Genomic DNA, 13,796 nt, shown 5'->3' with positions numbered 1-13,796 from the left:
ATCGACTGCATCGCCATATTAAGATCCTGTTTAAGGACGGTTCTTCATTTGACAAAAGTATCACGATGCATCTATCACCGTTGTGGAACATTCGCCTCGAAAGCCGGCCCGGAAGACACTGGCCTCGATGCTTTCATTCTTGTCCCGACTAGTAGGCGCAGAGGGCAACGCGCACATCTCGATTCGGTCAGAACTTCGCATCATACCCACTCTGTACGATCTTCTGGCTGACCATCTACCATGTGAGCAGGACAGAAAAGGACTTTGTGATTCTCAGAGGGCCTCCTGAAGAGGCGACAGAACAGCCTCTTCAAGGAACAGTCAGGTTGCGTCTACCTGCTGGACACAAGGTGCTTGGCGTACGCCTCTGTATGAACGGTTTCTTGAGGCACACGTAGGTATGGTCGAAAACTCGCGACTGGGGCATATTCTGACGCTTTATATGTCCAGTGAACATGATGCCGACTCCAGCACGCCCGACTCCTGTCGTACGATCAGCGTATTTGAACAGGAATCGCCACCGTTCCTCATCGACCACGGCCATAGAATTGTCTCGGAAGATGAGCCAGGTCTGGAAACTTTTGAGTGGCCCTTCGTCCTGATGGTTCCCGGTGACACCACAGAGACCTTCCAGGGATGCGGCCGGTGCAGCATAACGTATCGGCTGGGGGCGACGACGATCCGGAACAGTTCTTCGGCGTCACCGCCGCAGACGTACAGGACGATTCGCATAAACCGCGCCCTATCGAACTCGGCCTTCACCTTGATGGACCCGGTCACAATCGAAGGGACGTGGTCAGATACCCTGCGATACTCCGTCTCGATCGCACATCGTGCCGTCGCACTGGGGACGACGATACCACTCGAGATGTCCGTGACGGCCCTGAAGGAGGGGGTGGAAGTGCTTCGAGCCCGATGCCGGTTGTCCGAGTCCCACGAAGTGACGGGTGGGACGCACCGACTGGCAGCCTTCACGGGCGACAGACAAGTTGCCGAATGGGCCATATCCATCCAAAATTGTGATTGTAAAGAAGACCGACGAGTTCAGAAGATGACGCAAAACCTCCCATTGCCAAAGGAACCGAAGAGGTGCTCTCCGGATGTGGCTGCCCTCGGTATCCAGACGAGCCATGTCCTTCATGTCGATGTTACGGTTCGGCAGCCCGAGGGCCGCACGTCTTTGGTGGGTTACTTCAGCTGTATATAAGCTGGTTTCTTTGACTAACTTGATTCAAGTATCGCGTGACGGTGCCTGTTATACTCTTTATATCGCCTCAGCTGCCGATCGACGGGAGCGAGACGTTTGTTTGGCCAGAGGACATAACGGGGACGAACGACGTAACCTTGCAGAATGGTGTGCTAGATATTCCGCCCATCTACGGCGCACACTTGGAGGATAAGGTGCTGGATACCTTGGGTCCCTGAGTCAATCAACCTATGTGTGGTTTGTCTAACTGTCCCATCCTCGTCCAGAGCCGTACTTGAAGCCCGCAGCGGAATGCTAATTTTCATGCAGAAGTCAAGCACGGGTTCCAAAAATTGCGCCTCACACCACCCCGAGTCAACAACTCTTATCTGTTTTCTCTGTCTTGTTCCCATTTTAGCTTTTTTTTTAATTTGCCGATTCTCCGGTCAACGCGGCTAGCAGTCTCATGTTTGAGTCGTGGCATCTGCGCCAGTCAACTGAGCCTACCAATTTGGCACTGCCGTCGGACTCTTGCGTTGGAGCAGATCTGTCGGTTGGCCGAGTTGAACCAGGTTGCTAGCTGAGACGCATTTTCGGTTGATTCCGTTTTGTGAATCAAAGCCCTTGGGACAGCTTGACACTTTGTTCAATATTCTCACTATATCTATGGCACGGTTGCCTATAGCTGCCCAATCATGTTGTATCCGCAGCATAAACAGGTTATAGAACAGTTGTGAGCATACAAACGTGTTAATGCCCAGGTTGTTAAAGAACTCTTTATGCCTTTTGGCGAAGAAATTGCATAAATAGGTGAACCAAAACACCCACCGTTTGAGACCGAGGCCTCGTGTTACAGGCTTGGCGTCGTCGGGATGCTCTTCCGACATTCTTAGCGCAGCCGATCCGACATGTCGGAACGCGCACACCGATGTCTGCCGTTTCCGGGGGTGCCCCTCGATGGTCCAAGACCCTCCCCGATTCTGGTCACTTGGTCATTGTTATCTCATGGATCTAAACTCAAAAGCTCCCGATAACGGGCCTGTCAGAGGACCCCGATCTCATCATGGACCCAATGGCATCTCGATGACCCCCTTGATGGACAATCTTGTCTTACCCACCTGTGAAGTAATGATTTCAGCGGCAAATGGGCCGCAGTAGCAAGATGGACGGGGCAGAGCCGCAAAATCCAAACGTAACACGGTAGCAGTCAGTCTGTCTTTCCCCAGAGCGCAAAGACCCAGTGTCGGAACGTCGATGGATGGTGGGGTGGAAGAGGGTCTCCCCTGGCGTCGGAGAACATGCTTCGACGATAGTCTGGCTCGGCCGCGACTCGATTCGAGAGAGAGTTTTATGCCGCCCGTAGCCGTCCTTGAATGATAAATACTGGTGCCCAGACACCCTTTCCTCCCATCCGTTCAACTAGTTTTGCGCCTCAGTCTCGCCAAACCCTCAAAGCCTTTCCCAAGTTATCACGATGCCTGCCAGACTCGTCGTGTGTAACCAGGCGCCGGTGCCTCTCTTCGGGGCCCTCCGGCGGCAGGGCGCGGCGAGATGTAACAGTACCGCCGCCGCCGCCGCTGCCGCTGCCACAACCACCACCGTCACGCCGGTGGCCAAGACGATGCAGACGGCGGCTTCATCCACGCAAGGGAGATCGCCTCTGTCGAGGCTACCGACGCTGGCTCTTGTGCGGTCACTCGTCCTCACGCAGTTCATGTCGTCGCCGCTGCTCATGAAGCCCGCCCTGCCCCTCCTCCACTTCATCGCCAAGTCCAAGATGGCACTCTTCAACCCCGACAGGAACCCCGTGCTGAACAGGCTGCTGCGCTGGACCATCTACGACCACTTCTGCGCCGGCGAGAACCTGCAGCAGGTCACAAAGACCGTGAACAACGTCAAGCGCATGGGGTACCAGGGTGTCATTCTCAACTACGCAAAGGAAATCGTTCTGGACACTAAGGAAGCCGGCGCCGACGCACCCGCCGGGGACTACGCCGCGCCCTTCTACGAGATGGTTGACCTGTGGAAGAAGGGCAACATCGAGACCCTCCGTATGCTGGCTCCTGGCGATTTCCTGGCCGTCAAGTACGTTTTCCTCCCATCCTGATGTCCCTCACACTCACAAAAGATCCCGACTAACACGTCTTCCCCAGAATCACCGGCGCCGGCCCCATTGCTGTAGACGCGATGCGAGCCCACGCCCCCATCCCTGATGTTATCCGCAAGGCTCTGGACGAGATGTGCGACGAGGCTCGGAAGCAGGGCTCCCGCCTCTGGATCGACGCCGAGCAGCAAGCGCTGCAGCCGCAGCTGGACGAGTGGACCATCGACCTCATGAGACGCCACAACCGCGAGAGCAAGCCGCTGGTCTACAACACGATCCAGTCGTACCTCAAGGCCTCCAAGGCCAACGCCGAGCGGCACATCACGCTGGCGGCCCGCGAGGGCTGGAGCCTGGGCGTCAAGCTGGTGCGCGGGGCCTACATCGAGAACGAGACGCGGTCCCTAATCCACGACACCAAGGAGGACACGGACCGCAACTTTGACGACATCACCGACATGTTCATCTCCCAGAGGCTGCCCCCCTCGGCTGACGCCGCCGCCTCATCCAACTTGTCGTTCCCGTCGAGCGCGCTCTTCCTCGCGACGCACAACGCCGCCAGCTCCTCGACGGCCATCGCGAACCACCGCCGCCGCCTCCTCGACGGCCTCCCCACGACGGAGCTCGAGTGCGGCCAGCTGCTCGGCATGGCGGACGAGCTCAGCTGCGAGCTGCTCGACAACTACGACGCGTGCCTGGCGGACTCTGGCCTGCGGCGCGAGGCGATCCCCAAGCCCTTCAAATACCTCCCATGGGGGTCAGTCTCGGAGTGCATGGGATACCTGCACCGCCGGGCCGTCGAGAACAAGGGCGCCATCGAGCAGAGCGCGCATATGCTCGGGTCTCTGAAGAGCGAGCTGCGCCGTCGGGTGTTTGGGTGAAGGTTTGACGGTTTGGTTGGGTGGGTTGTTTGATTACTTGGGAGGGGGGTTAGGGGTTATTCTTTTTTCTTTTTTTTCTCTTTCTCTTTCAAAGCGATGCATCATGATTGATTTAGATCCAAGATATCCAATAACGACTCTCAAAAACACTGAGAAAATTCTATCAAACACTTCTATCACAGCAGTAGACTCGAGACTGATGTGTGAAGCCGTTGATACAAGTTCATGGCATGCTTGATAGGCGATGCGGATGACTGTGTATAACAACTAGCAACGAAGGTTACACAGTTCCTGGGCTCATCCTCTAATTGAACCCGAGTAGATCTGTATTTTAGTGCAGCTTGCGGGAGGCAAGGACCTTATTATAGTTCCTCATCTCTACTGGATGTGCCTGGTAATAGACACTCACGACATGACACAGAACTCGTTATACAATCGAGTCAACATCTCCGTTTAAACCTACTTTTGATCTTGCCGAGCCCTGCTCAAGCCCTGCAGCAACTCGCTCTGTGGCTCCTCGTCTTGCCATCGTCTACGAGGTACCTCAAACGTCGACGTGATCCGGCCGTAGGACCTGCCGCCGAGCTGGCCAACAGGGCGCAGCTTATCCAGCTCAATGTGGCTGAACTCAGCGTCCGCAGCATCCTCCCTGACCCAGAACCTGGTGGCCTTGAGCAAGACCATACCGGCGGCGGCGGCGGCGCTCTTCCCGCCGCCCTCCGCATGGTCGCCGAGCTCCTTGACGTCGACGACCTTGGCCTCGATCGAGAAGACGGACTCGCGGACCCTCGACGGCCTCACGGTGGCGGCGGGCGCCTCGCGGAGGCCAGAGACGTCCCACTCGGACACGCCGGGCGGCGCGTCGATGGAGGTGGCGTTGACGGCCTCGATCATGTCCTCGGACACGGTGTTGATGACGCACTCGCCCGTGTCCCTGAGGTTGCGGTACGAGTCCTTCTCCGGACCGGCGGCCGCCGCCCTCCCGCGCGACGAGAAGCCGACGACGAACGTGGGCGGGTCGTGGTCCACGACCTGGAAGTAGCTGAAGGGCGCCAGGTTCTTCCTCCCGTCACGGGACACGGTGCTCAGGAAGCCCACGGGCCGGGGTGCGATGCCGGAGACCAGCAGCCGGTAGTTACTGATCATCGGACGGTCTGGCGCGTAGGGGTCAATCTCCCTGTGTGACGGGACCGCCGAGTCGCCGCCCCTGGTCCGGACGCCTTGTCCGTAAGTCCAGCGCGGGTCTGGGGACTGGGTGACTTCAATTGGCGTGCCCGAGTGATCGAACTCGGGCCTTTTAGACTGGATCTCATCAAAGTTGTCTACTCTCTCGACAATTGCTCCTTTCGAGTTTGAGGAGTTATTTGCAGCCATTCTTGGTCCGGACAAGTTGCCTCGCTGAACAAGACGGCTTGCCTGCGGCCTTGAACCCCCCGGACCGGTCAGTCTTTGCGCAGTCAACTCGTGTTGCAGTCACTCAACCTACCATTGTGGTGCTGTCAGGCGGAGCAACTTGGGGCTGATTCTCATCATGGTTGTTCAGGTAATTACAGTCTGGATGGACCTGCATGTCATTTGCCTCGATTGAAGTCATCCTGACTCTATGGAGCATGGATGAATCGACCATCCTTCAGAGTCGGCTACTTGCCCGGTCACGCAGGCGTCTCTTCGCTGATAGCATCGAATCAGGTAATTGGTGTGACTAGCTTCGCATGGTATGGCATCGGATGGGCCCCCGATCCCCACCTTGGAGGCGTTGTCGGGATGGGATGGGATGGGCATGGAAATGTCGGATGCGCCACCCGACGTGGACATTGCGCAACCTTTCGGTCATGCCGACTTGGCCGAGCCGAGGAGGCATGATTGTGGTATCTATCTCAACTGTGATCGACGGAGCCAGGAATCAGGCCATGATGGGAGTCCGCAGATAAAGAAAAGACTCTTTATTCGTCCCTCCTATCTTGTTATTGTTGTTGTCGTTGTTGTCGTCTTCTCTCAACACTTTGTCCCCTTTTCGTGTCTTGAGATATTCCCTTCATAGTCGGGTCTGCCGGAGCAACTTTCAGGGGGAGGGGGGGACAAATCACAATGGACAAACCCGTCACGTCTCGTGGCACAATGCTGGTACAGGTACACAACGTTGCTACAAGCTTGCTCCCCGAAGAAACCGAGTGGTCTCGTGCTCCCTCATCAACCCCAGGATCTCCAACTTGAGCCCCCATGTCGCCGTCACTGTCGATCTTCCCCGCGATGATACTGATTCATGTCTGCTTGTCCAGGACTCAAGGGAGGGAGATAGTCAGTGAGGAGTCTGTGTCTCCCTGGACTGAGATTCTGTGGGGTACAAGATCCAGCAGCAGCAGCAGCAGCAGCACCAGTACCAACCAGCAGAACCAACCAGTCCCAGCACCAGAAGATAACCGGTTACCTGCGGCGAGTCATTCTACCCCAGACCAGACCACAGACGGGGGGGCGGTATGATAGGCGTGATAAGGCACGCCCCCATAACGCTAAAAGGTCTTTTCCCCAACTCTGCCATTCCAATAAAGACGGCAGGGTGCGCTGCCCATCGAGACTTTGTCGGGACGCTGCTCCGACATATCAAGCCGTTCCTGTCCTGTCCTGTGCTGCCACCCAAACACCATCGCGATAACCTGCCTGCCAACCCCCTCCCTCCGACCTGCCCTACCGCTGCGGAAGACCGACATGAAGTCTTTGAGTAGGCCCCACGAGAACAGTCCGTCATGCCGCAACTAAGCCAGGGACAATACAAAGTGACCAAGAAATGCCAAAAAGCGTGCGTGCCACGAGCCGGCGAGGGGGCTGCGATCATCCCGTGGAGAATTAGGGGGGGAGTGAATTGGAACTGATCTGACTGACATGCCGCGAAAAGGTGCGAACGATGTCGGGTGATGAAGGTGAAGTGCTCCGGCTCACAGCCGTGCGCCCGCTGCGACAGGAAGAAGCACCGGTGCATCTTTGCGGCCGAGGACAAGAGGGTGTCGGTGCCGGAGAGGTGAGTTGAGAGTTGTGTGTTGAGCATGAGTTTTGCTATAGTTGCCGGACCAACGATGGCCATCTGACTCCACTCCGCACAGTTACCTCCGTGAGCTTCAGAACCAGAGACGGAATAGCGAGCAGGCGTCGGACCGCTCGGCGAGGGCCGTCAGCCGCGCCGACGATGCCGAGGACGACGTCCGGGGCCGGTATGCCGATGCATACGCGACGCCGCATCCTACCTCTCTGGGCCCGAGCGAGGATGCCGCCGCCGCCGCCGGTGGTCAACTGGAGACCCCGAGTAACGGTACGCTGCCTGCTCTACCAGCATCTCAGTCATCTCTCTGCATGAGACAAGACGTTCGTTTTTTGATGACTTACACCGCGTCCTACAGACAGTCCGCGTCTGGGGGGCCCCGCGGCCTCCGAACCCGACACGGAGGTGGAAGACGCCCCGTCGGCCCTCGGGGAGCAGAGCGACTTCGGGCCCGGGTTCCGGCAGAACCCCTTGGTGGACAACGACTACACGTTTGCAAAAGTCGGCGAACGGTACTGTGAGTTGGAAAACCCACCTCAGCTTCCTCCCCCCCCCCCTTCCCCCTCTTCCCCCCTTGACCCCTTCATGTCGACGGGGGAACCAACCACGTTTGCTGATTTTCCATCTTCCAGGGTACATGGGCCCGACGTCGTCGTGGTCCTTCTGCCGGCGCGTCCTCGCCCTCCTCGGGAAACGCATCCCGGAGGCCGCCCCGGACCCGTGGCACCTCCCGCACGAGGGCGCCTTCAGGATGCACTGGACGCCGCTCGGCGCCTCCGAGGCCCCCGACACCTCCAACCTCCCGCCGCTGGATTACGCCATGTTCCTCTTCAACACGGCCAAGTTCTACCTCGGCGCCGTCTTCTACCTCGTCGACGAGCCGTCCTTCCTGCGCGAGATGCGCGAGCTGTACGAGGACCCGGCGGCCAAGGCGGCCTCCTCGCGGCTGTGGTACGCTCAATACCTGCTCATCCTGGCCTTCGGCAAGGCCTTCGTGGTGAGCGGCGGCGGCCCGCACGCCGCGGCGCCCCCGGGGGCCCAGTACGCCGCGCGGGCGATGGCGTTGCTGCCGGACCTGTCCGGGCTGAACCCGGACTCGATCCTCTCGATCCAGGCTCTGGCGCTGGCGGCCGTGTATTTCCAGTGTTTGGACATGAGGCTGGCGGCGTATCAACATGTGAGTGTGACCCTTTGAACCCCCGCGGACACACAAAAGACCTTCTTTGCATTGCATACGCAGAGAAAGCAAGAGAGAGAGAGAGAGAGAAAGAGAGAGAGGCTGACGCACGCGTAGATCGGCCAGGCGCTGCGCATCGGCATCGTCGAGGGCATCTACAGGCACATGCCGGAGGAGGTCGTCGGCCCCGAGTACTCGCGCCGCTGCAATATCGTCTTCTGGGTCGTTTACACCCTCGACCGGGAGTTCTCAGCTCTCATGGGGGCGCCGACGTCGATCCGGGACGAGGACATCACCGTCAAGCTGCCGTCCAAGATGGACGGGTCGCTCGACGCGCTGAACATGACGCTGCATGTGCGGCTCTCGCGGTTGATGGCGCGCATTCTCACGAGTGAGTTTTACCTGCGAGGAAAAGTGCTACGGTATGGTTTTTTTTTTTAACTAACAATCTTTCATCACAGCCGTCTACGGCGTCGGCAAGGAGTTTGACGGCTCGCTTGTCTTGAACACTCAGTCGATTCTCAGAGATCTCGCCCGTCTATCCCGAGACTTGACGGCACTGCTCGACACACACTTTCAAGGGTCCGTCAGCAGGGCGTCGAGGATGGCGTTGCGGCTCATCCTGTCTTATCACCATGTAAGTAAATGTATTTAATTCTCACTCTCACTCTCACTCTCGTTCATACTTACCTCTCTCTCCCTCACACACACACACGCGCGCGCGCGCGCAAATCCTATCACAGCAGCGCTGACCTCAACAGTGCGTCGTCCTCACCACCAGACCCCTCGTCATGTGCGCCCTCCACATGCACATCGAGCACTCGGACAACCGGCACTCCCAGACCGTCAGCCTGACGCCCCCCGTCGCCTCGCTCCTCCAGTCGTGCGTCGACTCGGCCCAGACGGTCCTCCGCACCCTCCGCGTCCTCGGCGACGAGGACCTCCTCGAGGCCTTCCTGCCCTTCCAGCTCGAGGACGCCTTCTCGTCGGCCTTCCTCCTCTACCTCATCCGCGTCATCAGCCCGTCGCTGCTGCAGGACGACGCATGGTGCGACAACATCAAGTGCGTCCTCGACCGCATGATCGCCAAGGGCAGCCTCGTGGCGCCGCTGCGCCGGCTGGAGCTCAGCCAGCTCGAGCACATCATGTCGGCGCTGACGCCGGCGGGCGAGGAGCCGCCGACGCCGCCGCCGAGCACGGCGCAGCAGCAGCAGCAGCAGCAGCATCATCAGCAGCACGCGCAGCAGCATGTGCAGCATGGTCAACATCACGGGTCACACGAGCACGGGTCGTTCCTGGACCAGATGGAGGAGGCTGGGTGGGACATCTTTGACACGAGCGGCATGGGCGGGCTGTCGCCGCAGGCGCTGTTGGACCTGGCGGAGCGGTTGGACGTGGAGGATCTGATACAGTCCGTCGACGGGGACGGGGATCACAGATGATGAGATGTGATGATCAGCAGATGAATGGCGATGATGATAACGATGATGATGATGGTTATGGGCATTGTACACATCGGGATTCACTCAGTTATTTTACTCCGCGTCCGTGTTGAAAGGCCAAAAACGGATGATGGGATGAGGTAGTCAAAAGCCGAATGTTTGATTATGAGCACTTCCAAGGTTACAGTTACAAGGACTCTCTCACAGCCGACTTGAACTGATATGTCACACGCCATCGTCAGCCAGCTTCTCCCATAGAGTCTCGTCTGTCTTGTCTCGTCCGGGCTCATCTCGACGAGTCAATCGGGGACTGGGCGGTTGGTTGACTTACCGGGATCACCTGGGCCTTGTCGAGATCCCACACGCCCTTCTGAGCGTAAATGTCGTTCCGGATAAGCTCCCAGGCCTCCTCGGCGTTCTGGACCGTGTAGATGATGACGCTGCCCTTGAAGCTGGGCGTCGTGCCCTCCGCGGGGTGCTCCTCGAACATGGCGCCTTTGCCGCCGTTCTCGTCAGGACCAAGAGCACATTGTCACAAAGGGGAGGTGGGGAAACAGGGACACGCACCGCCAACAACCACCTTTCCTTTGCCCGCTTGAGCCTGGGCGTTGGCCAAGTGCGTGCTTCCATGCGGGTTAGCCATCACGGCACTTCGGCCTCGGTTGTCGCCGGGGGGGGCTGTCCCCCCAAGATTTTGCTGCAACTCACGGTCGAACTTCCAGCCGCTGGGCGAGCGTGTCCGGCTTGTCCGGCAGGATGCACAGGAACTCCTTTGCGCTGGTGGCCATGTTGCGGTAGTATCCGAGGCCGAACGGTGAGGCGGTCTTGCTGGTGGCGCGGGGAAGGGTTCGGACTGCGGGGATGAAGCCGTTCTTGAAGACGCGTGCGGAGATGGACATTGCGGGCTGGGACGTGGAGAGGGGTCACGGAGAGTGTACTTGTATGGGTTGATGGGCTGGATTGCTTTCCCCGGTGCCTTGATTACGGCGTCATGTGACACGATATCGGAGATGGAGGAAAAGGCAAAGGCACGGGAGGCCCGATCGAGTAGCTCCGATGCCGGAACATATTGCCGGAAGTAGCCGGCGGGGGACTTTTGTCCGGCGTTGGACACCCGGGGATCCGGCTCTTCTTCTCGAGGGGCTCATGATAGTAGACTTGGTGCAACACACACATCAAGGAGAGAGAGTGAGATGAGTTTGCGACGTAAAATCATCTCGCATAGTGTATGTATCTTGAACATTCAGGAAGTTTATTAGAAACGCAAAAGGCTAAAAAAATAACGATTTGAAGGTCGTGCCCGGGCTCGAACCGGGGTTGCCGGAAGACGTTTGACAGTGATCAAAATCCGGCTCGAAGGGAGTCAGTATGTGATGACATGAATGCAATGAAGAGGCTCGAAGGAAACCTACAGTGATAACCACTACACTACACAACCGATGGGCCTCTCGCAGAGTGGAGGCACGCGATGCCCGGACACGACGCGAATCCACAATAAAACCGGCGATTTTTAGGTGTGTTGGCTGGTCTTGGCTATTTCGAGAAACGCGTGGACACGCGTCGGCGGGGCAGACCCATTGACGAGTGGGAGAACCGCCAACTGTGAGTTGACCAAGGCTCTAGATATCACTCGATACTTTGTGTACTGACGGGTGAGCAGCTCCGTCCCATAGGTTGATCTGCCGCAGAAGCCAGTCGCCGACCTTTTGCCACTTGCGCCCTGTCGTCCACGCTCACGCCTGGCCGTGTCGTAGAGATCGCCGAGCCAGATGAACTTCTCGCATTTCGGCCGTTGAGGCACGCGCGTACGGCGTGCCGCCGCCGCCGCCGCCGGCAAGGACACGGGGGTGGTAGGCGTGCAAGACATTGAGGATCAGCGTACCGTTGACGGCGACGACGAGGTGGCCGGTGGGAGCCCTGGACGCCGTGATGCTGTACCATGCCTCCTCCCTCGCCGGCGGAGGGGACCTCGAAGGCGCCAAGCAGGTAGGTCGTAAGCGTCGTCTAGTCGAAGGAACAGTGTCAGGTCACATCCCGCGTGTGTTAGTCGCTGTCCCAGTTTTTTTTTTTTGGGCGGGTTTTTTTTTTTCATCAGTGAGGTGCTTGTTCAAGTCTACATCTAATCTTCTCGAGCCGAATCAAGAGGCGGGGAGAAAGAAGAGCAACCAACCTGATTCGGTGACCCTGTGCTGCTGTTCAGGATTCTCGACGTTGTTCTATCCACAAGTCCCTGACCTCTGAGCCACGAGCTGCCAGGCATACCACAATACTGGATACACCCAAATTCAACAGATTCACATTCTCATTTCGCGCCAGGTATCATGGACTATCAACCAAAAAGAATAAAAAAACACTATCCCCCCGAACAACACGCACCAGGCCGGCAAAGAGCCCCTTAACCCTTCTGGTCGTTCTTCTTCTCGTCCAGACAGATGCACAGGGCGCACATGAGGGCCATGTCGACGCCCGGCGCCACCGTCAGCGCGTACGTCTGTTTGCCTCCTAGAAAGTCGCGCACCCGCAGCATGTTGCGGTCGATCCGGCCCAGCACCTGGCCCGTCGTCGTATCGACGATATCGGCCTGCGTCGACAGCCAGTTGCCCTTCATCTCGAGGGTCTCGCTTTTGCCCGAGTGCGGGGATATGAAGGTGGCCGTCGCCTTGGACCCGATGACTGTGTAAGCTAGTTGTCAGCACGCTGCTCCGCTGTTTCTCTCGCCCTCTCTCTCTCTCTCTATCTCTCTCCATGTTGTGATGGGAAGGCCAAGACTCACGCGCAAAGCTGCTCTTGACCTCCATGATCTTGTTCCCTTGAGGGTCCTGCGCCACGAAGGTCGTGTGAATGTGTAAGTGCTCCTTGACGATGTCGAACAAGTGGTTGCCCGCCATGTCGTAGACGGACTTGCGGCCCGAGATGGACAGCGCCTTGCCCTGCACGCGGAGGATAGGCTGCCCGTTGGCGAGCTTGATGTCGAAGCTGTCGCCCGTCAGGGACAGCATCTTCTCCTTGAGCACGAGCGTCTCGCTCTGCCGCGCCGTCATCTGCGGGAAGATGCCGACCGAGTTGCCGGCCTGCGGGAGGTGGTGCACTGCGGGCGCGGCCATCTTGGCGTCGAGTACTGACTGTTATTGCTAGTTACTCGAGATCAGGTTTGTTGCCGTGGGACTGGTTTCGGTTTTGGATCGTAGGGTGGGTATTTATCCTCCGAGCTGCTGAGGGTAGATGTGCCGTCGCGACAGGGGTTGTCACAAACGAAGAGAGATGACGAGAATGACGAGTGCGACGACCATCGGCGGGTGTCAACCGTTTTTAAACAGAGGCGCGCGCATGTGAGAGACCAGACAGAATCAGCACAAACCCCGAAAGTCTGCTTGGACTAACGTATGCGGCTGAGTAAAATGAGGGGAGGCTGTGTTGGACCGCCGCCACCTTTGCTCGCCCGGCTTCAGCTCTCGACACACCATTGATCGTTGACGAGGAGGGACGAGGGACTGGCTCGTGATGACGTCGAGGGGGACGCAGCTGTACAGCTTCCACGGTTCAGTGTCTCTGAAGCCAAGAACAAGCTCGAATGCAGCGGGGGATCAGACCGCTTCTCTGCCCCGAAGCTTGTCGAAAGAATGAGAAGGGTCTCACGCTAATTTGGGAGGATCATCAGATCAGACGAGTGGATATGTACAAGCAATGGGTGTCAAGCACCCGCGTAGCAAGAGATCATTGGCCGCCACGGGCAGAACACTTCCTCATCATTCTGTCTCATGTCACCTGTTAGCTCAGTGCAGCTTTCGGGGGGGGCGGGTGAGCTAATACGCTTTGTACTAAACCCCGAATGGCGACGGGGAACTTTATGAGAGTTTAAGCACAGCCACGGCGTGTGGTGCGGCTGACCACATCCAGCCACTGATCAGTCGTGTGGACTCGTGGACTCGCGGCCCATGAGAGACGACCTTGTCGACGGGCTTGATGAAACGTCTT

At 58.0% G+C, this 13,796-nt stretch overlaps 6 protein-coding genes across 6 annotated transcripts; 3 read left to right on the top strand and 3 right to left on the bottom strand.

Moving 5' to 3' along the window:
- Positions 1 to 127: 127 nt before the first annotated feature.
- Positions 128 to 1,770, top strand: CDEST_03761 (Putative arrestin-like domain-containing protein; the record flags this gene model as incomplete). The annotated part of the gene is made up of 5 exons (XM_062919920.1): positions 128 to 186; positions 251 to 394; positions 451 to 1,183; positions 1,237 to 1,417; positions 1,517 to 1,770. The coding sequence occupies 5 exons, from the start codon at positions 128 to 130 to the stop codon at positions 1,768 to 1,770; spliced, it is 1,371 nt and encodes a 456-aa protein (XP_062775971.1).
- Positions 1,771 to 2,583: 813 nt separating this feature from the next.
- CDEST_03760 (Putative proline dehydrogenase domain, proline oxidase family, FAD-linked oxidoreductase) lies at positions 2,584 to 4,207 on the top strand. The gene is made up of 2 exons (XM_062919919.1): positions 2,584 to 3,271; positions 3,340 to 4,207. The coding sequence occupies exons 1-2, from the start codon at positions 2,661 to 2,663 to the stop codon at positions 4,166 to 4,168; spliced, it is 1,440 nt and encodes a 479-aa protein (XP_062775970.1). The 5' UTR covers positions 2,584 to 2,660; the 3' UTR covers positions 4,169 to 4,207.
- Positions 4,208 to 4,627: 420 nt separating this feature from the next.
- Positions 4,628 to 5,804, bottom strand: CDEST_03759 (Putative flavin reductase like domain, FMN-binding split barrel; the record flags this gene model as incomplete). The annotated part of the gene is made up of 2 exons (XM_062919918.1): positions 5,655 to 5,804; positions 4,628 to 5,591 (listed from the first exon to the last, which is right to left on the bottom strand). Exons 1-2 carry the CDS (start codon positions 5,699 to 5,701, stop codon positions 4,628 to 4,630), a joined length of 1,011 nt encoding a protein of 336 aa, XP_062775969.1. The 5' UTR covers positions 5,702 to 5,804.
- A 696-nt stretch (positions 5,805 to 6,500) lies between these two features.
- Positions 6,501 to 9,906, top strand: CDEST_03758 (uncharacterized protein). Its single transcript, XM_062919917.1, has 8 exons — positions 6,501 to 6,965; positions 7,062 to 7,184; positions 7,267 to 7,472; positions 7,561 to 7,719; positions 7,835 to 8,379; positions 8,497 to 8,770; positions 8,841 to 9,016; positions 9,141 to 9,906. Exons 1-8 carry the CDS (start codon positions 6,913 to 6,915, stop codon positions 9,819 to 9,821), a joined length of 2,217 nt encoding a protein of 738 aa, XP_062775968.1. The 5' UTR covers positions 6,501 to 6,912; the 3' UTR covers positions 9,822 to 9,906.
- A 50-nt stretch (positions 9,907 to 9,956) lies between these two features.
- On the bottom strand, positions 9,957 to 10,810 carry CDEST_03757 (uncharacterized protein). The gene is made up of 4 exons (XM_062919916.1): positions 10,530 to 10,810; positions 10,389 to 10,444; positions 10,153 to 10,316; positions 9,957 to 10,038 (listed from the first exon to the last, which is right to left on the bottom strand). Exons 1-4 carry the CDS (start codon positions 10,718 to 10,720, stop codon positions 10,009 to 10,011), a joined length of 441 nt encoding a protein of 146 aa, XP_062775967.1. The 5' UTR covers positions 10,721 to 10,810; the 3' UTR covers positions 9,957 to 10,008.
- Positions 10,811 to 11,260: 450 nt separating this feature from the next.
- Positions 11,261 to 13,559, bottom strand: CDEST_03756 (Putative tubby-like protein). The gene is made up of 2 exons (XM_062919915.1): positions 12,595 to 13,559; positions 11,261 to 12,494 (listed from the first exon to the last, which is right to left on the bottom strand). The coding sequence occupies exons 1-2, from the start codon at positions 12,923 to 12,925 to the stop codon at positions 12,217 to 12,219; spliced, it is 609 nt and encodes a 202-aa protein (XP_062775966.1). The 5' UTR covers positions 12,926 to 13,559; the 3' UTR covers positions 11,261 to 12,216.
- Between the last annotated feature and the right edge of the window lie 237 nt (positions 13,560 to 13,796).

This window comes from Colletotrichum destructivum, chromosome 2 (assembly GCF_034447905.1).
Source record: "Colletotrichum destructivum chromosome 2, complete sequence".
NCBI classification, from domain to species: Eukaryota; Fungi; Ascomycota; class Sordariomycetes; order Glomerellales; family Glomerellaceae; genus Colletotrichum; species Colletotrichum destructivum.
Note: the sequence above shows the minus strand (reverse complement) of the source record. Positions and strands in the feature narration are given on the sequence as shown.